Genomic DNA, 24,821 nt, shown 5'->3' with positions numbered 1-24,821 from the left:
CAAGGAGAGAGAAAAGTATAGAAAGAGGGAAAATAATATGGAAGGAAATATATAATAATCATTACTGAGAATGTGAATGGGAAGAACTCTCCCATAAAACAAAACTGAATTAGCAAAGTGGATTAAAAACCAGAATCTTACAATATGTTGTTTACAAGAAGCACATTTGAAGCAGAGAGTCACACAAAGAGTAAAGGTAAAAGTTGGTAACGGAATATATTTTGCTTCAGCTGAAGTAAAAAAAAAAGCAGGGTTAACAGTCCTGATCTCAAAGCAAAAGTAAAAGTAGATTTAATTAAAAGAGACAAGGAATGAAATTACATCTTGCTAAAAGGTACCAGAGTCAATGAAGTAATGTCAATACTAAACGTGTATGTACCAAATGATATGGCATTCAACTTCTTAAAGTAGAAATTAAGTGAGTTATAGGAAGAAATAGAAAGCAAAACTATACTAATGGGGACCTCAATCTCCCTCTTTCAGAACTAGATAAATCTAACCATAAACAAGAAAGAAGTAAATAGAATTCTAGAAAAATTTTATATGATACATCTCTGGAGAAAATTGAATGAGTATAGAAAGAAATATCTTTTTCTTAGTAGTATATGCAGCTATATAAAAAATGATCATATCAGGGCATAAAAGCCTCACAATCAAATGCAGAGAGTCAAAAATATTAAATCTATCCATTTCAGATCATGATGTAATAAAAATTACGTGTAGTAAAGGGTCATGGAAAGACTGATTAAAAATGAATTGGAAACTAAATAATTTAATCCTAAAGAGTGATCTAGTCAAACAACAAATCATAGATAAAAATCAATAATTTCATTAAAGAGATCGACAATAATAAGACAACATACCAAAATTTATGCAATGCAGTCAAAGCAGTACTTAGGGAAAATTTTATAACTCCAAATGCTTACATGTATAAGTTAGAGAAAGAGTAGATCAATAAATTGGGCAGACAATTTAAAAAGTTATAAAAAGAACAAATTTTAAAAAACCAATTAAATGCCAAATTAGAAACTCCGAAAATCAGAGAAGAAATTAATAAAGTTGAAAGTAAAATAAACCTATGACTAATTTGTTTAAAAAAATAAAGAAATCCAAATTACCAGTATCAAAAATGAAAAAGGTTCAAAGACCAGAAAACAAAATTTAAAAAATGAAAAGACTGAATTCACCACTAGTGAAGAGAAAATTAAAGGAATAATTAGGAGCTATTTTTTCCCAACTGTATGCTAGTAAATCTGACAATCTAAATAAAATGGATAAATATTTACAAAAATATAAATCACTCAGATTAATGGAAGAGGAAATAAAATATTTAAATGACTCCATTTTAGAAAAAGAAATTGAAGTAGTCATCAATGAACTCCCTAAGAAAAAATCTCCAGGGCCAGATGGATTTACAAGTGAATTCTATCAAACATTTAAGAAGCAATTAATTCTAATATAAACTTATATATATATATATATATATATATATATATATATATATGTACATATATACTATTTGGAAAAACAGGCAAAGGAGTTCTACCAAATTCCTTTTTTGACACAAATATGGTGTTGAGATATAAACCAGGAAGAGTCAAAACAGAGAAAGAAAATTATACACCAATTTCCCTAATGAACACTGATGCAAAATTTTTGAAACATTACTAAAGAGATTATATGAGCGGCTAGGTGGTGCAGTGGATAGAGCACCGGCCTTGGAGTCAGGAGTACCTGGGTTCAAATCTGAACTCAGACACTTAATAATTACCTAACCGTGTGGCCTTGGGCAAGCCACTTAACCCCATTGCCTTGAAAAATCTAAAAAATAAAAATAAAAAAAAGAGATTATAGCAATTCATCCTGAGGATAATACACTATGACTAGGGTAGGATTTATACTGGGAAAGTAGGACTAGTTCAAAACTAGGAAAACTATTAGCATAATCAACTATATCAATAACCAATAGAAATCATATTATTATCTTAATAGATACAGAAAAATTTTTTTACAAAATGTAGTGCCCATTCCTATCTGTAATAGTGATAAACTAGAAACTTTGGCAGTAAGATCAGGGATGAAAAAAGGATGTCCATTATCATCACTATTGCTTAATGTTGTACTCAACATGTTAGCTCTAGCAATAAGAGAAGACAAAGAAATTTAAGGAATTAGACTAAGCAATGAAGAAAAAAATTATGATGGTATACTTAGAGGATCCCAGAAATCAATTAAAAGACTAGATGAAATAATTAATAACTTTGGAAAGTTGCAGGATATATAATAAACCACAAAAAATCATCAGCATATCTATAGATATTACCAACAATGCCCAGTAGCAAGAGATAAATTCCTTTAAAAATAAAAATAATATAATAATAATAATAAATAAATAAGTGAAATAATAAAATAATGTATTTGGGAGTTTATCTGCCAAGACAAACACAAGAACTATATGAATATAATTACTAAACCTTTTTCACACGAAGTCAAATCTAAATAATTGGAAACATTAATTGATCATGGGTTGCCTAAGTTAATATATATATAAAAAAGGCAATTCTGCTTAATTAATTTATTTGTTCAATGCCATACCAATCAACTACCAAAAATTATTTTATAGAGCATCTAGAATCACAAAAGATCAAGAATATCAAGGAAATTAATGGAAAAAAACAACAAAGGAAAGTGACATAGTTGAACCAGATCTAAAACTCTATTAAAGCAACAGTCATCAAAACTATTTGATACTGGCTAATAAAGAGAGGGAGAATCAGGGGAATAGATTAGGCATACAAGACACAGTAGTAAATGATTACAGTAATTTACTGTTTGATAACCCAAGATTCCAGCTTTTGGAAGAATTTACTATTTGACAAAAACTGCTGAGAAAACTGGAAAACAATACAGCAGAAACTAGGCCTAGACCAACATCTTTATACCATATTCTCTAAAATGTCAAAATGGGTGCATGATTCATACCTAAAGGGTGATACCATAAGCATATTTGGAGAACAAATCTATGAAAAAGGGAAAAATTTATGGCTAAAAAAAGATAGAGAACATTATAAAGTGCAAAACTGATAATTTTCATTACATTAAATTAAAAAGGTTTTGCACCAACAAAATCAATGCAGCCAAGATTAGAAGTATTAGAAACAATAGCATTGTTTCTAATTTCTCAAACATATAGAGAACTGAGTCAAATTGTAAAAATACAAGTCATTCCTCAATTGATAAATGATCAAAGGAAATGAACAAGCAGTTTTCAGATGAAAAAAAATTAAAGCTATCTAAAGTCATATGAAAAAATACTCAAATCAGTATTGATTAAAGAAGTACAAATTAAAACAGCTCACCTCAACATCTATTAATTAACAGAAAAGGAAAACTATAAATATTGGAGAAATATGGGTAAATTGTTGGTGGAGTGTGTGAACTGATCCAACTATTCTGGAGAGTAATTTGGAACCTGTGTCCAAAGGACAATCAAATTCGGTGATTCGGTAATTCCATTACTAGGTTTGTATCCCAAATAGATCATTAAAAAGGGAAAAAAGGACCCACATATACAAAAATATTTATAGCCTCCCCTCTTTTTGGATGCAAAGAATGGAAATTGAGTGAATGCTCATCAATTGGTGAGTGACTGAAGAAGTTGTGGTATATGATTGTTCTATAAGAAATGACCTAGAAAGGCTTACATGAATTGAGTGAAATGAATAGAACCAGGAGAATATTGTTTAGAGTAACAGCAATATTGTGGGATGTTTAACTTTGATTAACTTAGCTTTTCTCATTAATACAATGATCCAAAGCAATTCCAAAATATTCATGATGGAAAATGTTATACACATCCAGAGACAGAACTATAGACTCAGAAAGCATTGTTTTCATTTTTTATAAAATTTTTGTGGCTTTCCCCTTTTGTTCTGTTTCTTCTTTCACAATGTGACTAATGTGGAAATATGCTTACATGATTGCATACATATAGCCCATATCAGATTGCTTGTCATCTTGGGGAGGGAGAATGGGAGGGAGGGAGGGAAAAAACTCTGAAACTCAAAATCTTTTAAAAATGAATGTTATAAACTTATCTTTACATATAATTGGAAAAAATATTATTTACAAAAAATGTTGTGACTCAATGAATCCTACAGTCATAATTCAAATTCAGCCCTCCTGCCTCCAAATATGGGATTTTTTTTTTTCCTCTACCACAGTTGACTTTTCTGAAATTATAGCTTGGTAGACAAAAACTCCTATGTGTGAGTAGAGGCAAATCTCTAGGTGTTATGTATTTGTGAGAAAGAAAGATAGAAAATTCAGGGTTACATTATGAGGTTGTACGGAAATCTCCAGGTAATGTGACTGAGAAGAAGGGGAAAGCAGAAATCTCCAGATGATGTGGCAGATAAGAGTAGACAGAAATCACTGGGTAATATGATGGACAGGAGGAGAAGGCAGTGATCTTTGGGTAATATAATGGGGTGGGCAGAGATCCTAGGTAATGTGACAAAGAGGGAGGGGCAGTTAGATATTTCAAGATGAAGTGGTGGAAGGATATTTGGGAGTTCAGCGGAAGGACCAGTGAATAAGATGAATCCAGACTTCTAGGCTGTTTCTCCAGTGACTCTGACGGGGGAAGCTGGATCGGAGGGAAGCTGACCAAGGGTGGGGGAAGACTTTCTGGGTTGGGCTGAATGAGCCTTTCGCTTCCTCCTTCTCTTCCTCCCCATAGATTGGTTCCTCATTTGGGACCAGAGCAGGTGGAGAGGCCCGAACTAGGGTGTGCCTCACTGTCTACAGGTAGCAAGCTGGGTGGAGGGACCTGGGCAGGGGCATGGCCTTTATGGCTCAGAGAAAGACCTGTGGAGATTGAGGAGGGACTGAAGGGGCATTGTGCTGTGATGTTCTGGGTAGCAGGGAAGTCTTTTGTGGTGTTGCCAATTTGTGTTGTGGTTATATGATTTATCTCTGTGTATATTATAGTTGTTATGGGGTGGGGTATGAGCATTTGTGCTTGGAGCCTCAGTATGACAGGTGTATTTGTGATATAGTTGTGGGGTGGATGGAATGCTGTGGGCATTGTGAATGGTTATGGGGTGAGATGTGCTGTAGTGTGTGTGTTGTAGTCATTCTGGACTTGGGGACAGTCTTTGGTGTTATTACTCTGTGTGCCATTGTCTAGGAGCATGCCCGTTGATGGGGTGTGACATGGGTATATGTGATACACAACCAGGGAGTATGTAGGCGCTTTGGGGGCAGGCCCAGGGTTTGGGTTTGTGGCAGGTTGTATGCAGTGGGGTTTTCATGTAAGATGAGAGATATATGTATGTATTATGTGAGGATGAGCATCAGAGGGCCCTGGAGTGTGTATTGTGATATATACGATACAGGAAAAAGTTGAATGAAGTGTTGTGCAGACATGCAATTCTTGTTGTATTCTTACCTTGGTCTTGGCCAAACCCTGAGCTCAGGGAGACCTGGCTCTCAAGTCCTGGATTTGGCTGCTGGTTGAGATCCTGACCTTGGGAGACCCTTAGCTAACTCTGAGGCATCTGAGCTTAGAAGCAGCACAATCTAGTAGAATGGGCAATGACTCTAGAATCAGAAGACCTGGGGTTCAGCTCTTACCTTTGCAGCTTCCTACCTAAGACCTGGGTCTTAGCTTCCCAGGCTCCCAGTGTCCTCATCTGTTGAATGAAGGGGTTGGACCAGTTGACTTCTGACATCCCTTTCTCTGAATCTGGGGGCTGAATCAGTTCTGAATCAGTTCCTTCCTCGGCTCCTTTTCTCCAAGGAATCTTCATACATCCTTCCCTCCCCCTCTGGCTCTTGGCACTGTTGGCCTGCCACCTTTCTCCTAGGGCCTGAGTGGGGCTGCGACACCCCTTACCGGAGTGATCTGAACCAGCTGGGAGGCTGCTTGGGATTTGAAGAAGTTTGGGTCACTCAGAAGTTGTGACAGACCTGACGCACATGCAAAACTGTATGCAAATGGTTTCCTCAACATTTCCTGGGCTTGGAAGGAAGGGGAAGGTACCAGGTCAGACTCCCAGGGAGGTTTTCTGGTGCTGACTCTCACAGGCAGAGGATCAATGGGTAACTGTGAATGAACATGGGTGCCTGCAGCTAGTTGGTACAGTGGCTAGAGGGCTGGGCCTGGAGTCAGGAACACCTGAGTTCAAATCCAGACTCAAGTTGCTTATTAGATGTGTGATCCCTACAGGTCACTCAACCCAGTTTGCTTATCTGCAAAATGAGCTGGAGAAGGAAGGAAATGATCAACCTTCTAGTATTATTTCAAGAAAACCCCAAATGAGGTCATAGAATTGAACATGATGGAACAACAACACTGGATGTTGGGGGACTTTTTGTTAGTGAAGGCAGTGTGCTTGGGAGGGGGAGGGGGAATAAGACTTCAATGCGTGGATGGGATGCAGTGTTAACAAACACTAATGAAACACTGAGTTCTTTATTTGCTATTTGCTATTCCCTATTTACTGAGGATAAATGGAAAGCTAAAATATAGTCAGTCCTACCTTCACAGAGCTTACAAACTAATGGGGGGGAGACAGGGGTAAATAACTATATATATAAAAGATATATCAATCAACCAATAAACATTTATTATATGCTAAGTATTGGGGATTCAAAAAGATGCAAAAGAAAATCCCATCCTTCAAGGAGTTTGTAATGTAATGGAGGAGACAATATGTAAATAACCTAAAAAATGCATCCATCAATCAATCAATGAATAGTATTAAGCACCTTTGATGGTTCAGGTCCTGTGCTAGGCACTAAGGATTCAGGAAAAGACAAAAATGCAGCCCCTGCTGTCAAGGACTTCATATTCTAATGGGGGAGGCAGATTTTAACCATATACTTTAAAGATAGCTGAATCAATCAATCAACAAGCATTTTTTTTAGTTTTTTTTTTTTTTTTTTGCAAGGCAATGGGATTAAGTGGCTTGCCCAAGGCCACACAGCTAGGTAATTATTAAATAATATTAAGTAATTATTAAGGTTGGATTTGAACTCAGGTACTCCTGACTCCAGGACCAGTGCTCTATCCACTGTGCCACCTAGCCGCCCCAATCAACAAGCATTTAATAAGAACTCATGGTGCTATTGATACATCGATCAATCGATCAATAAATATTTTTTAATCTCATATGTTCCAGACTCTGTGCTAAACTCTGAGGATTAAAAAAGAGGCAAAAGACAGTACCAGTCCACAAGGAACTTCCAATCGAATGGGGGAGATAATGTATAAATATATAGAAATGTATAAAAATACCCAAAATATAAATAATATCCAAGAGATAATGCCATGAAAATGGAAGTAATCTTGGAAGGAAGGGATTAGCAAGAGAGAGATGGAGAAGGCATCCTGCACATGGCAAGAGTGTAGTTCAGTCTTAAAGGAAGCCAGAGGAACTGGGAGCAGAAATAAGAGACTTCGAGGGGGTAACCTTCCAATCATGGGAACAAAACTGGTGTAAACATGTGTTGATTGAAGATGGAGGATAGTGTGTGCTAATTGCAGTTTAGGGAGAGAGATGATTTCCTGAGAGACAAAGCACTGGCTGCCTCACCCTAGTTGAGGCTTTGGTTGATGTCCATTTTTTTTTTAGGTTTTTGCAAGACAAATGGAGTTAAGTGGCTTGCCCAAGGCCACACAGCTAGGTAATTATTAAGTGTTTGAGATCGGATTTGAACCCAGGTACTCCTGACTCCAGTGCCAGTGCTTTATCCACTGCGCCACCTAGCCACCCCTGATGTCCATTTTTATAGCTTTGTGCATGCTGTGTTTAATGCTGAACCCTTGCCATTCCCCAATACTGGACTTTTAGCCCAAGCTGAACCCTAGTTCTTTCCTGATGGCCTTGGTTCCTGCTGTAAGGTCCAGACCAAGTGGCATCAGGTCAGACCTGATCTCCCTCAAAAGTGAGACCTCAGGTAGAAGGCACTGACTTTATTGTTCAGTCTGCAGCTAGAGAAGCTGATGGGATCTTGGGCCTCGTGTTTAAGCCAGAGGGGAGGTGATGTAGCCATCTCCTCAGCTCTCTAGAAGTCTGTGCTCAGTTTGGGACTTCACAGTTTAAGCCAGAGGCATCTGAGAGGGTGCAAGGTCCCAAATTCATGCCATATGAAGAGAAGATTTAATGAGGGGTATGATCTTGTTTTTCATATGTTTGGAGGGATGCCCCATGGGAAGGGGGTTCTACCTGCTCTCCTTCGGGGAAGAGTCTAGGGAAAGTGAGAAGAGGCAAAAAAGGGAATTTCCTTTTGAGGTAATGACAACTTAACACCATTTGTCCTAATGTGCAGTGGGCAGCCTTGGGAGGTTATGGACTGCTCCTTATTCTGAAAGTCTTCAGGGCCTGGCCAGCTGGCCACGTTTGACCGGTTGTAGGACTTCCTAGTTGGGTCTGAGCAGCTCAGAGTATGAGTATGTCCTGGCTCTCTCAGGGTCTCTAACAAAGTTTCCTATCCTGTCTCTCCCACCTCTTTTTGTGTGAGTTCAGTCCAGTCTGACCTCCCTTCTTGACCTTCAGTTTTTCTCTATTCCTCCTCCAGCTCCAATACCCACCCTCCTCCAGACCACCCTACTGCCTTCTAATCTTGGACTCAGAAGTCTTTCTTCCTTGGCCTCTCTCCCGCAGTTCCCACCTCTGAAGTCATGGGGAGTCCCTTTCTGTAATCTCTGTCTCAGGAGGCATCCAGTCATCCTCAGCAGCCAGGTAAGTGGTGGGAGGAATGACCTTTGGGAATGAAGGCTGCAGGTGCTGTGGGAGGTAGGGGGGCGAGGTCACCTGCCTGGATGTGGGGGGAAAGGGGTTGGTGGAGGGAATATGGGATCACCTGGAGTAAGTCTTCCAGGAAGGGGGCTTTGATCTCTGTGTTTCCTAATTGTCTGATCCTGCCTTAACCCTCCTCTTACCCTTGACATCCCTCACTTCATATTTATTTTTTCCTTCTTGAGTCTTTTAAATTTTTTAAAAATTAATTATTTATTTTATTAATTATTTATTTTTTTTTGTGAGGCATTGGGGTCAAGTGGCACACAGCTAGGTAATTATTAAGTGTCTGAAGCCAGATTTGAACTTAGGTCCTCCTGACTCCAGGGCTGGTGCTCTTATCTAGCTGCCCCATGTCTTTCTTTTTTTAAAAAATAATTTTTTATTTTAATCTTTTGTTTTTATGTATCTGCATTTCCCACTATATCCCTTTCTCCCCTTCCTAGAGAGCTATGCCTTATAATCAAGAATTTTTTAAAGAAGGGAAAATTTTTTTAAAAGAGCAGCAAACCTAACCAATATGTCAAAAAAAAAATTCCATGGTCCTCAAGTTCTAGAAAGAAGCAGGAGGGATATTTTGGGTTTCTCTTTCCTCTTCTATTTCTGGTTGACTGATGAGTGTGTCATTGACTGCTTAGGTGCCATTCCCTCTACCCCTTAGTAGGTTTGTGGTTCCTCCTTACCATGAGGTGTGAGGTACAGGGTGCTGGTCCTGGGTCTGTCCTTCACCCTCATTTCTGAGATACCTTACACCTTCTAACCTGATCCTGGTTTCTCTCTTTGTATGTATATTTCTGGTTCTAGGTGTTGATGGGGATGAGCTGATATTCCAGTTGATCTGCCAGTGCCCCTGCTGCCCTCCAGGCCATGGCGGAGGAGGTAGGGGCTGCGCTGCCTGTGGCCGAGTGGCTGCGGGCATTGCATCTGGAGCAGTATGCTGTGCAGTTTGAGCAGTATGGACTAGTGTGGGCAGGTGACTGCCAGGGCCTGAGTGATGGACAACTTCTCCACATGGGTGTTTCAATGCCTGGGCATCGCCGACGAATTCTATCTGGTCTCCAACGAGCCTATGCCACCACTTCTGAGGAGCCCCGTGGGCCTGCCCCTGCCCCTGCCCCACGGGGACCTCCTCGACCTGTACCTGCTAAACGCCATGTCTTTCGTTCTTCCCCAGCCCCAGTTTCAGCTCCAACCCCTGACCTAACCCCAGCCCCAACCCTAACCTCAGCCCCAGTCCCAGAACTAGCAACAGCCATGGTCCCAACCCTAGCCCCAATACCAATACTTGGCTCAGCACCAGCCTCAGTCCCAGTGCAGACCTCTACCCTAGTTCCTTCTTCAGCTTTTGCCCCACCTATCCCTCCCCGAAGAAGTTGCCGGCCTCCTGCTCCATTTGCTCCTCCGGAGCCTGGTCCATCCAGAGACCCTGTGCTGCCTCCATTACCTGCCAAACGACACCATGTGGAGACCAGAGCACCCTCCATTCCTCCTCGGACTGGCCCACCTAAGCCTCTGGTGAGGTAAGGGAGAGGAAGGGAGATGTGGGACATAGCTTTGACCTCAGAACTGTTGAAAGGAGAGACATGGACCCCACCCTTGGTAAGCTTTTGTACTGAGAGGAAGACATGGTTTATGGCTTTGGTCCTAAGAGCAGGTCTAGAGATAGTTTCCTGAAGGCGGCAATACTTGAATTTGTACTAATGAAGATTCCAGTAGGGAAAATGAATGTGGGAAATACTTCTGGCAGAGAGGAAGTGGGGAGCAAAAACTCAAGATGGGGAAATTATGGGCAGGCTTAGAGCCTATCCAGCTGAAGAGGAAGATCCAGTATGGCTGGAGAGAACAACTGGGGCAGCCTTGACTCTTATAACCTGTTTTTTCTTAAAAACTGATTACTTAGAAGAGCCTCATTACCTTTATGGACAGGGTCATTGAACTGATAGGTCGAGTGATGGTGCTGTAGATACAATTTACCTAGATTTTAACAAAAGTTTGATAAAACTTATGCTCTCTTTGTGGAAAAACAGAGAGATGGAGGCTAGAAATGTAGGTGGATTCCTTAATGGATGAATGGCTGGACTCCAAAATATTCATTAGAAGCTGACTTGGTAGAAGGTCTCCAGTGGAGGGCCCCAGGGATCTGTGCTTTGCTCTGAACTGTTAAGTATTTTTATCATCTACTTAAAGAAGGTATAGATGATGCGCTTAAACAGATTTGCAGATGAATCAAAGGTGGAAAGGCAGAGTCAATACTCTGGATGAAGGAGTCAAGAACCTCCCAAATCTTGACTAGCTAAGATGTTTAGATGAACCTAATTAGAGAAATTGAAGAGTAAAGTCTTATATTTGACTTAAAAAATGAACCTCACCAACATAGGTGGGGAAAGCATTGCTAGATAGTAGTCCTGACAATGATCTGGGAGATTTGAGTCAATGATATAATATGGCAGCCAAGAAAGTCCAAAATGCTGCCAGATGGGATTAGGGAGGGTCTTGATCCTGCTGTCCTCTGTCTTAGTATGACCCTCTATTCTATTGTCTTCAGTGCTGGGACCCTGAAAAACATCCATAGGAGAGCAACCAGGATGGTGAAGGGTCTAGAGACCTTCCCACATGAGGATTTATTGGAAAAAACTGGGGTGGTGTAAACCAGATTAGGGAAGATTTGGGGGAGATGTAATGTCTGTCCTTAATTTTTTTGGCCTGGTCTCAAGGGTGGGAAGGAGAACTATGAGCAGTAGGTGCAGAGAAATGCAGAGAGGCAGAGGCTTGATATAACAACAGACTTCCTAAGAGTTAGAGGGATCCAGAGGAATGGGCTTTCCTTGGAAGGAACAACATGAATGGCCGCTTTTGTTGTTTAAGGTGGAGGGGCTTCTTATGCAGGGAGACTAAAGGACCCCTTTTCTGTCTCATAGGTCATGCACAGATATCTGACCCATTCATTGACATTGGAAAAGTGAGCCTAATATGACTGATATTTTTAAATGCCAGCCTTTCATGACCAGTGGAAAAATGGCATAGTGGCTCCCTTGGGTTGATGGGGGCAGGCTCAATGTTTCCCTTATGTTAATATTTCCTCTTGCAGTCTCTTTGTGGGTAGTGGTAAGCCAAAACAGGTTTCAAACAAGGAATGGATATGGTCAGAAGTGGGCTATGGAAGGTGTTCATTGCCCCTGTATACAGGAGTCTGGAGGGAGGGTGCTATGAATCTTTCAGGAGTAGAGATGGTGGGATTGGCAAGGGTCATGGGATAAGCCATCTAGGAATGGAAAGAAGGGAACAAAGATTTGCCTCAATCTTTTTTCTTTTTCTGTGTCTGAGCAGCTTTCTCAGTTTTCTTTTGTGTGTATATGTGTGTTTGTTTTAAAAAATGTTATAATGGTTTATTCATTAAAATTAATTTAACTGGAAATGATTACTAAACAAGTTTAGGCAGTTAAATTGACTTTCAATATTATGATTTTCACAAAATATTTAATTTTATCAAAAGAAAACTAATTAGATGATAAAAGTGGAGTAAATGGCATAAATACAAGCTTTTTTTTCTGTAGACTTACTGTAAGTTCTTTTTAAAAAGCTGTGTTCATAGTTAAAGTGTTTCCATATACATCAGCTAATTTCATTTTTTTTTAAAAGTTTTTTTCAAGGCAATCAGGTTAAGTGACTTGCTTGGGCAAGGCACACAGCTATTAAGTGTCTGAAGTTCTCATTTGAACTCAGGTCCTCCTAACTCCAGGACTGGTGCTGTATCCACTGTGCCACCTAGCTGCCCAAGCTAATGTCATTCTTAAAAAAATTTCCCATTTTATAAGGAAGAAACTAATGCAGGTTCAATAATTTGCCCAATGTCATATAGGCAATAATTGGAAGAGCCGGGGCTTCTGTATTTTCTCATCTTTCTCTCTTCCTCTCTTAATCTCGCTCTCCTTTTTTGTGTCTGTCTTTTTCTCTTTCCCTCCATCTCTTTATTCTTCTGTCTCCCTTTTACCTTTTTTGTATGCTTCTCTCTCTACATTTCTTCTTGGGTCTCTTCACTTCTCTCTGTCTCTCCCTTCTCTTCATTGTTCTCTATATTTCTTCATTCCTCTCCCCATTTCTTTGCTCTTTCCAACTCTCTCTATTCCTCCCTTTGTCTATTTGCTTTTTCTCTTTTTCTTTCTGACTCTGCCTTTCTCCCTGTCTGAGGAAGTTTTGAGCTTGGGGGAAGAAACCCATGAGGATGGAGGGGAGGGGGAGCCCCAGAGACAAGACTAACTTGAGTTGGGACAATAGGGCAGTGACTGGATAGTGTTGCATCTGAGCCGAGGCCACAGCTAAGACAGCGCAGGCAATGCAGCATTAGGTTTCCCTTTCCTTGACTTTCTCAAAAGACTCAGCTCGAATCCTACCTCCAGTTACCAGGTTGCCTCCAGTTAGACAGCATTTATATGTATTTCATGCTCCTTCCCCTTAGGATGTCAGCTCTTTGAGGTCAGAGACAACGTTGTGGTTTTTTTTTTTAAAGTTCTTGCAAGGCAATGGGGTTAAGTGGCTTGCTCAAGGTCATAAAGCTAGGCAATTATTAAGTGTCTGAGGTCAGATTTGAATTCAGGTCCTCCTGACTCCAGGTCCGATGCTCCATCCACTGTACCACCTAGTTGCCCTGAGAGTAGGCTTTTAGAGGAAGACTCTAGTCCTGTCTTTGGTACTGTTACTCCCTCTAGTGGCAAGTCTCTGGCCCAACACTTCCCCACCAACTGTGGGATGACATTTGGTGACATTTACTCCTAAATTCCCCATCCTAGGGCCCACCATGAACAGGGGAGGAGATTAGCTTGGTGTTTTGGGGGTACTTTTAACATGGCTGAAGATATAGGGCTCACATCCAGAGACTAGACTCTTTTCTCTTCTTTTTCTCTCTCTCCTCTAACTCTCCCCCTCCTTTCTCTTTTTTCTCTCTCTGACTCTCCTCTTTCACTCCTTTACTCTCTGTTTTTCTCCCCTTCTTTATTTTTCTTTCCTCTCCTCTTCATTTCTTTCTCTCTTCTTTTTCCTCTTCCCCTCCCCTTCCTCTCTCTTCCCCTCCCTCACCTTTCTATCTTTCCTCTCTTATCTCTTCCTTCTTTCTCTCTTTGTTTTTATCTCTCTCTCTCTCTTCACCTTCCTCCCTCATTTCTTTTCTGTATATCTGTACCTGTCACTCATTCTTTCCTTGTCTCATTCTTTACCTTTCAGTCTCTTCTGTTTTCTCTTTTTAGAATATCATCTTTTTTCATTTGTATCTTTACCTCTTTTTCTCTTTCATTTTTTTCTGTTTTCCAGTGTCTCTCTTTTTTGTCCCTTTGTCTCTTTTCACTACTTTATCTCTGTTTTTAATCTGTCTTTCTTTGACCTCATCTCTTTCTGAATCTGTCCTTTTTTCCCTCATTCTGTTTCTCTTTTTCTCTCACACACCCATAAGCATTATAAGCACTGTATTAACCACAGAGAGTAAAAAAAAAAGGGAAAAGATCAGCTCCTGCCCTCAAGGAGTTCACTAATAGGCAAGACAATCTGTAGCTACACCCACCCATGATATATACAGAGTTAGTGGAGGAAGATAATCTTAGAAAGGAGAGGAGGAAGTGACAAAAACTTTTGGAAGAAAGTCTTGTAGGAGGTGAGGAAGCTTGGAATGGGAGTGGGGAGGGGCCAGTGCAGATGAAGAGTCTGGAGAGGGAATGTTCTCCAGGGGCAAGAAAACCAGTAGCCCTGCATCATTGAGTTTACAGAGGGGGGTATGATATGGGGAGCCTGGGAAATGAGGAAGGGCACAGCTAAAGAATGTTTTTCTTGGAGGTGACAGGGAACTGCTGGATTTGTTGAGGAAGAGCTGATTTGGTCAGGTGCGAGCTTTAGGAAAATCCCCTTGGTAGATGAGCCAAGGATGGACTAGAGTGGGGAGAGACAAGGTTGGGAAACCACGTACTGTAACAGGAAAGTTATTCCAATTGTCCTGGTGTGAACTATTGGAGGAGGGAAAAGAGGACATTTATGAGAGATGTCATGAAGATAAAAACAAGCAATCTGATACTGAATAGTCACAGTCCCTGGAAGTGGTAGACGTCTCTTTGGCTCCTAGTGCAGAACTAGTAATAATAATAATAATAATAATAATAATAATAATAATAATAATAATAACATATTTATACATAATAATATACATTCATATGGCACCTACTAAGTATTAGACACTGTGTTACATGCATTTCCCCATTTTACAGATGAGGCAAACAGAGGTTGGGTGACACAGCTAGTAAGGGTTTGAAGCCAAACTTAGACTGACTTCAGTTCTAGAATTCTATCCACTGTACCTCCTAACTGAGTAGTGGGAAGAAATCAAAAGAAGTAAAGTTTGGATCAACATAAAGAAGAATGTCTTTAAGATAACATTTAGTAATCTCTTACTATGTGCAGAGCTCTTTTTTTAACATTTCATTTTCTAATTATATACAATAGTAATATATACCCATCATTTTTTGCAAAGCTCTGAGTTCTACAATTTCCCCCCTTCCCTCCCCCCGAAGTCTGTCTGACAGTCTCTACATTGTTTCCATGCCATACATTGATATAAATTGAATGTTATAAGAGTAAACATTAAACCCCCTCCCCCCCCAAGAAGATGGGAGACCTCAAGAATAGAGAGAGAGAAAAAAAATGTACTTTAGTCTGTGTTCATATTTCAATGGCTCTGTCTCTGGGGTGAGTTGCTTTCCCTATCATAAGTCCACCAGAGAAGTTGCTTCAATATTTTCCCCACAGTTGCTATAACTAGCTGTATCTCCCCTCTATTTCTCCCCACTCTCATTTATTCTATTCTCTCTCTCTCTCTCCTTTCATCCTGACCCTGTCCAAAAGTGTGTTGCATTTGAGTACCCTCTCCCTCGATCTTCCCTCTCTTCTATCACCTATTCCCCCCTTCCCTCCCCCCATTCCCCTCATCCCTTCCCTTTCTTCCCATCTTTCTCCAGGGAAAGAGAGATTTCCTCACCCTATTAAGTGTGCATGTCATTTCCTCCCTGAGCCATTTCTGATGAGAATGAAGGCTCACTCATTCCCCCTTGCCTTCCCCACCTCCCCTCCATTGAAAAAGCTTTTTTTTTGACTGCTATGTGAAATCTCTCAGCTTCTTCTTCATCTCCTTTTCCTTCCTCCTAATACTTTCCTCCATTGCCCATTGACTCCATCCCTTTACCACATCATACCATTATATTCTGCTTCTGCCTATGTCCTGTCTATATAGGTTCCTTCTAACAGCTCTTATAAATGATAAAGTTCATATGAGTTATCAATATCTTCTTCCCATGCAGAAATACAAACAGTTCAACATCATCAAGTTCCTCATAGTTAGTTCCTCTCTTCTACTCCCTCTGTGGTTCATCAGTGTCCTGTACTTGTAGATCAAACTTTCTGGAAAGTTTGAAAGTCCCTTGTTTCATTGAAAATCCATCTTTTCCCCTGAAAGTGGATGTTCAGTTTTGCTGGAGAGTTGATTCTCGGTTGTAAACCAAGATCTTTTTGCCTTCTGGAATATCATATTCCAATCCCTACGAGCCCTTAATGTAGATGCTGCCAGATCCTGTGTAATCCTGACTATGGAGCCATGGTAGTTGAATTGTCTGTTTCTGGCAGCTTTTAGAATTTTCTCTTTGATTTGGGAGTTTTGGAATTTGGCTTTAATATTCCTGGAAGTTTTTCTTTTGGGATCTCTTTCAGGAGGAGGTGACCAGTGAATTCTCTCGATTTCTATTTTTATCTCAGCTTCTAGGATCTCAGGGCAATTTTGCTATATTATTTCTTGTAAAATGAAGTCTAGGGGTGGCTAGGTGGCACAATGGATAAAGCACCGGCCCTGGAGTCGGGAGTACCTGGGTTCAAATCTGGTCTCAGACACTTAATAATTACCTAGCTGTGTGGCCTTGAGCAAGCCACTTAACCCCATTGCCTTGCAAAAACCTAAAAAAAAAAAATGAAGTCTAGGCTCTTCTCCTGATCATGGCTTTCAGATAGTCCAATAATTTTCAAATTATTTCTTCTGGATCTGTTTTCAAGGTCAGTTGTTTTTCCAATGAAATATTTCACATTTTCTTCTAATTTTTGGCTTTTTTGGAAGAGTTTTATTTCTTCCTGCTTTCTTGCAAAGTCATCAGCTTCCTTTAGTTCCATTTTGCATTTGAAGGAGTTATTTTCTTCAGAGAGCTTTTTAATTTCTTTTTTCAGCTGTCCATTTCTGCTTTTTAAGGCATTCTTCTCCTCATTTGCCTTTTGTTTTGCTTTTTCCATTAGGCCTAAACTGGTTTTTAACTTATTATTTTCTTCAGTATTTTTTGTATATCTTTCACTGAGCTTTTGATTTGGTTTTCATGATTTTTCTGCATTGCTCTCATTTCTCCTCCCAGTTTTTCCTCCACCTCCCTTAATTCCTTTTCAAAGTCTTTTTTTGAGCTCATCCACAGTCTGAGCCCATTTTCTATTTCTCTTGGAGGTTTTGGATATAGAAGCTTCAATTTTGTCATCATCTGAGTATATGTTTTGATCTTGCATGGGACTGAAGTAATTCTCTATGGTCAGATTCTTCTTTTTTCTGTTGTTTACTCATTTCCTCAGCCCAAGGCTTTGGGGTTTTTTTTGGGGGGGCCACCCCACTGGGACCTTTATTCCTCCAAAGTCTTATGCTCTCTTGCCTGTGCTTTGATATGTAGATGACCCCCCCACTTCCCTCTGCCCTGAGGGTATAAGGTGGGATCCAGCTATCTTACTTAGTATGGAAGCCCAAACTGCAACCTGGGTCTGAGTGTAGGGAAACAGCAGAGTCCTACCCCCTACCAGAGAAATCTCTGCAGACTTCCCTTACTGTCTCTGGGGGTACATGCTGCATTCTCCTGATTCTCGCTGCAGGTTCTGCGGCTGGTGCTCCTCACTCCATGCTTACCCAGGTGCAGAAGAGTTCTCTCACTGCCCCTTCAAGCTGTTGCAGGTGATCTCTGGGCTATGCTGGGCTGGCCCCCAGCTTTTTTTCCATCCCCTGGTCTGAGTGAAGCACACCTTTCCTGCAGAACTTCTAAGTTATCTTGGACTGGGAAAATGTATCACTCAGTCTTTCTGTGGGTTCTGCTCCTCTAAATTTTGGCTAGAGCTATCCTTTGTTTTTTGGGGGTTTGGGGGGTCAGAGTTGTTGGGGAATGCTGCCTTCATGCTTCCATCTTGACTCTGCCCGGTGTGGAGCTCTTTGCTTGATACTAGATAAGAAAATTTTGATGAGGCCCATTCTTTGACTTGTAGAGTATATAACCTAATCATAAAGCATAAAGACACATGGAGAAAGATGATGTTAGACTATGGCTCATTTTATGGACATTAATGAAGTGCCTATTGTTTGCACAGTCTTGTGCTGGGGAAGATGAAACATGAGGTTTAGTTCCTGCCCTCATGGAGTTTGAGGACAGGGAAAAGAATTAGACAGGAATGATGTTTGTCCTTCATTTTTTAAAAAAATAATTAATTAATGTATTTTGAATTTTGCAATTTTCCCTCCTAATCTTGCTTCCCTTTCCCCACCCCATAGAAGGCAGTCTGTTAGTCTTTACATTGCTTCCATTGTCCTTCATTTTTCTTTTTTTTAGGTTTTTGCAAGGCAAATGGGGTTAAGTGGCTTGCCCAAGGCCACACAGCTAGGTAATTATTAAGTGTCTGAGACCGGATTTGAACCCAGGTACTCCTGACTCCATGGCCAGTGCTTTATCCACTGTACCACCCAGCTGCCCCATTGTCCTTCATTTTTAAAGAAAATCATGACATAAGAAAGATGATGCCATGACAAGCATGTGAACTGGATTTGAATGAGGGGCTGCTGTGCTAAATCACCAGATTCACTTTCTTCTCTGGAGCCATCTGGATCCAGTGGTCAGATAAGAATCAGGACAACTGGAGATGGTTCTAGATGTGTGGCAAGCACAGTAAAGTGACTTGTCTTAGGTCAACACAGATAGTAAATATCTGAGGCTGGATTTGAACTTAGGTCCTCCTGACTTCAGGACCAGTGCTCTCCCCACTGTACCATCTAGCTGCCCATATACAGAAACACAGATGACTACAATACCTATGTTATATGAGGTGGTACTTCTGAGATTTTACAATAGGAGGGTGGGCATTAGAAGGCTTCATGGAGAAGGTGCCATATGGCTCATTAGGTCACAACAAAGGGTCATGGTTGATGGAATTCTTTAAGGCAATTAGTAGTGCAGTGGTAAGAGTGCTGGACCTGAAGTCAAGAAAACCTGAGTTCAAATTCAGTCTTAAACACTAAGTAGCTCTGTGACTCTAGGAAAGTTATTTCACCACTTCACCATTTCTACCTCAGTTGCCTAAGCTGTAAAATGAAGATAATTATAACACCCACTTCTCAAGGTTGTGAAGATCAGAAGAGAAAATATTTATAATGTTTTTAGCATAATCCCTAGCCTATAGTAGGCAGTTCATTGCCTTGTCTTGACTTCACTCTTAGGTCCCTTCCAACTCTAGCTTCATGATCCCGAGAGAGAGGAGACCCACTAGAATTGTAGGAACTTGGGACTGATTGACCATTAATGATGAGGAGAGGGAAGAGTTGGAACTTGCACCTGGGGTGGGGGGCCCACTGAGGTCCCTTAGCTCTCCAGCCTGGCCTCAACAGGGCCTGGGGTCTTTCAGCCTCTGCTCAAAGGCCTGGAAAGAAGAGAGCTGCTATCTATCTCACAAGGCTGTCCTTCCTCCCCTGTACAGCTCTGCTTTGTAGGAAGTTTTTCTTTATTTTGAGCCTTTGAAATATTTCTCCTCCTCAGTTTCCACCCATTGATTCAATCTCTGGTTCCCTCCCTGCCCCAGTCACCATCCTCTGGACCTGTTCCAACTTGTCAATGTCCTTCTTAAGAAGTTGTTCCACCCAGAATGCAACACAATGCCACCTATGTGGTCTGACCAGGAATCCTGGTGCCACTGCTTATCAACTGTGTGATCTTGGGTAGGTCACTTCCCCTTTTTGGGGCCTTCATTTATTCATCTGTAAATGAGAGCATTGAATTTGATGATCTCCAGATTACCTTTCCAGCTTTAAATCCTATGATTTTATCCTAATCCTGTAGAACAGGCAGAGAAATGTGGACTAGACCGTGGCACAGCAATGAGCTTTATTTGTGGTCAGTTCATTTGTGGTCATAAAGGAAGATGGTGAGGTGATTGTCCTTCTGTTTTCAGACTCATTGGGTCATTGAAGTTTAGTTGTGGCTACTCCATTTTGGCAGGGACATTTGACAAGCTGTTGTGGGACCAAAGAAGGCTGACCATGATATGAAGGGGACTGATTGGAAGCCATGGGAGGATTTGAAAGCATTGAGGGTGTCTAGGTTGAATAAAAAATTTTGGGAAGACATGAGAGCTATCTTTGAAATTCTTGAAAGATCACCATGTTTGAAGAGGGATTAGATTGGCTCAATGTGGCTCCAGGGGACAGAACTAGGAGCAGAGAGGTCCATGATCCCAAAAGAGGGAGGAGACCCACTACAATTGTAGGACCTTGGAACTGATTGACCTTTAATGGTGGAGGAGAGGGAAGAGTTGGAACTTGTGCTTGGGAGGGACCTCTGAGGTATTCCTTCTAAGGTCCCACCAAACAATCAGAGATGTTCAACATTGGCCTGGACTGGAATCAGATGATCATTTGTTAAGATGGTGTTTGTTGAGGGGGAAAACAGTGGGCTTATCACTTCCTCCTGGATCCACTGTCTCTCCTCATTCAGCCAGATTGAATTACCTTTTTTGGCTGCTAAGGTTCCCGGTAACATGCTCAGAGCTTTTCACATAGTTTATTGTTAACCACGTTCCTCTGGTCTGTTTTTGTGAAAGACTTTTGGCACTGAGTCAGAAGACCTTGGCTCACACTTATACTACTAATACTAATGCCTTTGTGATTGGATGACCTTCACTATCCTGAGCCTAGGGTTCCTCATGTGTAAAATGAGAGGATTTCATCAGGAGACTTTGAAAGTGTCTTCCAGAGCATCATCTTCTCTGATCCTTTAATGAGAGTATACACACACACACACACACACACACACACACACACACACATATATATTTATATTGATGTTAGAGTTGATTTTTGAACCCTGGGATACTCCACTGAAGACCTCTTTCCAAATGTCATCATCTGAGCTCTATCATCTGAATGTGATCATTCAATTAGAATAGCAGCTATTTGCTTGTCCTATCACCTAGCCATATCTCTCCATCTTGTTCCAATGGAGAATAATAATCATGATGATAGCTCACATTAAGATCTGCAAATATACTTTGTCTCATCCAGTCCTCAAATAGGTGCTATTATTATTCCTATTTTACAGAAGAAGAAACTGAATCTCAGAAAGATTAAATGACTTATTAAGAGTTTGTTGTTGTTTAGTTATATTCAGTCATATCTGACTCTCAGTGATCTCATTTGGGGCTTTCTTGGCAAAGATATTGGAGTGGTTTGCCTTTCCTTCTCTAATTCATTTTATAGATGAGGAAACTGAGGCAACTAGGACTAAATGACTTGTCCAGGGTTACATAGCTACTAAGTGTCTGAGGTTAGATTTGAATTCAGGAAGATGTATCTTCCTGATTCCAGGCCTAGTATTTTATCCCCTCTATCATCTAGCTGCCTTGCCTAGGGTAACACAAGCAAAAATATTTGAGACAGCATTTGAACTTATGCTTTCTTTGCTTTATATACCATGGTTTTAAAACCACAAGATTGTAAACAAGGAAGCCTAGATGAAAGGTCAGAAGGATATACAGGTTTATGGGGGGAAGTTAATGGGTTCAGCTTTGGATGTTTTGAATTTGTACATCCATGTGTAGCTGGAAATAACAGGTGTGGAGCTCAGAAAAGAGGGCAAAAGGTTCAGGCCTGAGCATTATCTTGGACTTGAGGCAGCCAGGTGGCACCCTGGATGGAGCTTCAAGCTTGGTGTCAGGAATACTAGAGTTCAGATTGGGCCCCAGTTGACACTCACCGGCCTCTTGGCAAGTCACTTCACCTCTATTTACTCCAGTTTCCTCAACTGTGAAATGGAGATGATAATAGCATTTTCCCTAACCCTCCTTCCTCCCCTCCCTTCTTGCTCCCCCTCCCTCCTTTCCTTTCTTCCTCCCTCCCTTCCTCCCTTCCCCTTCCTCCCTTCATCCTTCCTTTCTCCCTTCCTCCCTCCCTCCCTCCCTTCCACCCTTCTCCCTTCTTCCCTTCTGTCCGTCCTTCCTTCCTTCCTTCCTTCCTTCCTTCCTTCCTTCCTTCCTTCCTTCCTTCCCTCCCTCCTTCCTTCCTTCCCTCTCTCTTTCCTCCCTTCCCTCCCTCTTTCCTTCCCTCCCTCCCTCCTTCCTTCCCTTCATTTCCTCCTTCCTCCCTTCTTTCCTTCCTTCTTCTTTTCATCTTTCCTTCCCCCTCCTTCCTTCTCTCTTTTCTTCACCCCCTTCTTCCTTTCTCTCTTCTCCTTTCCCTTTCTCTGTCATTTTCTTCTCTCTTTCCTTCCTTCCCTCCTTCCTTTTCCCAAAACCTAGGGCCATCCAGTACTAATGTGGGTTACATCAATAAGAAGGGACCCTTCTATCCCTAGATGTCTTCCTGCAGAGGGTTGGTGGCATTTGTGTGTTGTGGGGTGTGAGGGGGTTATAGTTTGTACTGATGATTTCAGTAAGAGCTGATGAAGATGCCTTCTGAAGTTCCTGCCAACTCTGACTTCACTGGCTGTGAGATCACCACTAAGGCAGCTCATGGAAATCTTTGATTGTATGTGTGTTCATGTATCTGCCTGTTCTCTGTGTGGGGGAGGTGTGGAGAAGGGAAGGGTCGTTCTCCATCTGTGTTTCACTATTTGCCCATCTGTGCTTGCATATGTGTCCATCTGTGTGTGTGTGTGTGTGTGTGTGTGTGTGTGTGTGTGTGTGTGTGTTTGCTTTGATAATAGATACTGAAGTAAACTGGGTATAATACCTTGGGGCAGTAGTCTTAGGTATCCCTTCCTCCCCAGACTTGGAGCTCAGCCTGGGGGTGATCTGAGGTCAGGCCCCATCTAACTTCAGGTATTTCTGTCTGGTGTGTGTGTGTGTGTGTTTACATGTTTCTAGGGCTATAGAACAATATATTCATCCCAAATGTCTGAGCTAGTCAGGACTCTAGTCCTAGTCCCTCACTTTTACAAAAGAGGAAACCGGGGCCCAGACATGGAAAGATTGAGACCAAGATCTTATAGCATGTCTGGAGAGAGCTGGGACTGAAACCCAGGTCAGCCAATCCCTAGGATCTTCTTTCCACTGAATGGAGGCTCCCTGAGCAGATTCTTTCCTAGGACTGCCCTTGGCCCAGCCAGTCCCTGCTCTCCATGATGGTCTGGGAGGATGGCAGGATGGTATGACATGGTAGAGAGCAACTTGGGCTGGAGAACTTAGAGAGTCGCCTTCTGCTTCTTTTGCTCATGCTCATCCTTATTCTGTGTTTCACTTTTCTCCTTTAAGTAAAGGGGGTTAGAAGAGATGCTCTCAAGTTCTAAACATCTTTCCAGTCCCTCTGGAAAGCCTTGTCCTTTCCTAGCCAATCCCAGGTCCCCAAGGACAGGATCACCTGTTGCTAGGGAAGCTCTGGGGAAGATTTTGGGTCTCTTGAAGGGGGGAAAAATCTGTCTTAATGCCTCAGAATTGAGCTGGAGGAAGGGGAGACCTCCCCAGCTTCTTGCTTCTTACCCTGCCCAGCTGTGGCAATAAAAGATGGCACATGATTGGAGAGGGAGTGGAGGATTTTGAGGGGCATGTAAATCTCGGGGGGGCTGGGGAGGAAGTATCTGCCCCAGGGGATTCTGGGTGGCTTTTTTCGTTTTCTCTTTGTGGGATCATGTTTTCAGGAAGTATTGAGTGGGGGGGCGGGGAGCAGGAAGCAGGCGGAGCGTCGGACTGGGCAAAGAGACGCACAAACAGGGGTACCCACACACACACACACACACACACACACACGCACGCACACGCAACAGATGGACTTTCCAGATACACACTTGAAACTTCAGTCTTGAGCACCCACTGATATAAACACAGACTCACGCAGCCACCCCACAGACACAGAGACACAACACGTTGCTAAAAAGTACACACACACACACACACACACACACACACACACATCACAAATTCTGTTACACACAGCTGGCCAGAGAAAGAAAGAGGACGAAGAGGATACGACTTGAGGGTGAGCGGGTGTGGTGTTAGTTGGTTATTTTGGGCAAAAGTCCCCCGACAGAGCCATCCGGGGAGTCTGGGACGGCAGCTGCTGCAGGGGTTCAGCCAGGATCCTGTTCCTGAGTCCCTACCCACTCAAGTGACTCTTATTTCATCAATATTCTTTTTTTTTCTCCTCTAATCAATTCTTAGAATTTTCTTCAGTCTTGTTTTTTTCTCTTTATCTTCTCTCCATCTCTTGTACTATCTCTCACTTTTTATTCTGTTTTCCTCAGTTACTTTCTCTTTTTAGTTTTTCTGACTTTCTTCAAATCTCTGTCCCTCTCGGTGAATCGATTGCTTCTTCCTCTCATTCCTTTTCCTTCCTGCTCCATGTCTCTTTCCCTCTCTTCTCTTTTTCCTTCCCTCTGTCCTGTTTTCTTTCCTTTCGCCTTCCCTCTCCCCCTCTCCATTTTTTCTTGCCTTCTCTCATCTCTCTCCCTCTCCCTTCTTCTCTCTGTCTCTCTAGATCTTTTTAAGACTATCTCTGATGGTATCTCTCCTCTTTCCCCATCCTTTAGGAAACACTTGCTTAAACACGGAAAGTCAGCCGGCATAGGAAGGGGAAAATGAAGTATTTCTTCTCTTCCCTATATTCCCCATCCCACTCTCAACCAGTAAAATGGTCCCAAAGTTCCTGACTCCCAAGCTGTAGTTCTCCCCTCCTTCCCCTCCCCCAGGATCACTTGGGAGCCTTACTCACTGAACCTGGGGGCT

General features: G+C 41.6%; 1 protein-coding gene across 3 annotated transcripts in view; it reads left to right on the top strand.

Moving 5' to 3' along the window:
* Positions 1–4,790: 4,790 nt before the first annotated feature.
* ARAP1 (ArfGAP with RhoGAP domain, ankyrin repeat and PH domain 1) overlaps positions 4,791–24,821 on the top strand; it is a 76,310-nt gene continuing 56,279 nt past the window's right edge. Inside the window, exons 1-3 of one of the 3 annotated variants that reach the window (XM_074216797.1) lie at positions 4,791–4,809; positions 8,587–8,750; positions 9,612–10,327. In XM_074216797.1, coding sequence (XP_074072898.1) covers positions 9,675–10,327 — 653 coding nt within the window. In that variant the 5' untranslated portion in view covers positions 4,791–4,809; positions 8,587–8,750; positions 9,612–9,674. Of the gene's footprint in view, positions 4,810–7,085; positions 8,751–9,611; positions 10,328–23,758; positions 24,076–24,821 lie in introns of those variants that run through there. The other 2 variants (XM_074216798.1, XM_074216799.1) reach the window with 2 other exon arrangements.

The sequence above is a fragment of the Macrotis lagotis genome, chromosome 1 (assembly GCF_037893015.1).
Source record: "Macrotis lagotis isolate mMagLag1 chromosome 1, bilby.v1.9.chrom.fasta, whole genome shotgun sequence".
NCBI lineage: Eukaryota > Metazoa > Chordata > Mammalia > Peramelemorphia > Peramelidae > Macrotis > Macrotis lagotis.
Note: the sequence above shows the minus strand (reverse complement) of the source record. Positions and strands in the feature narration are given on the sequence as shown.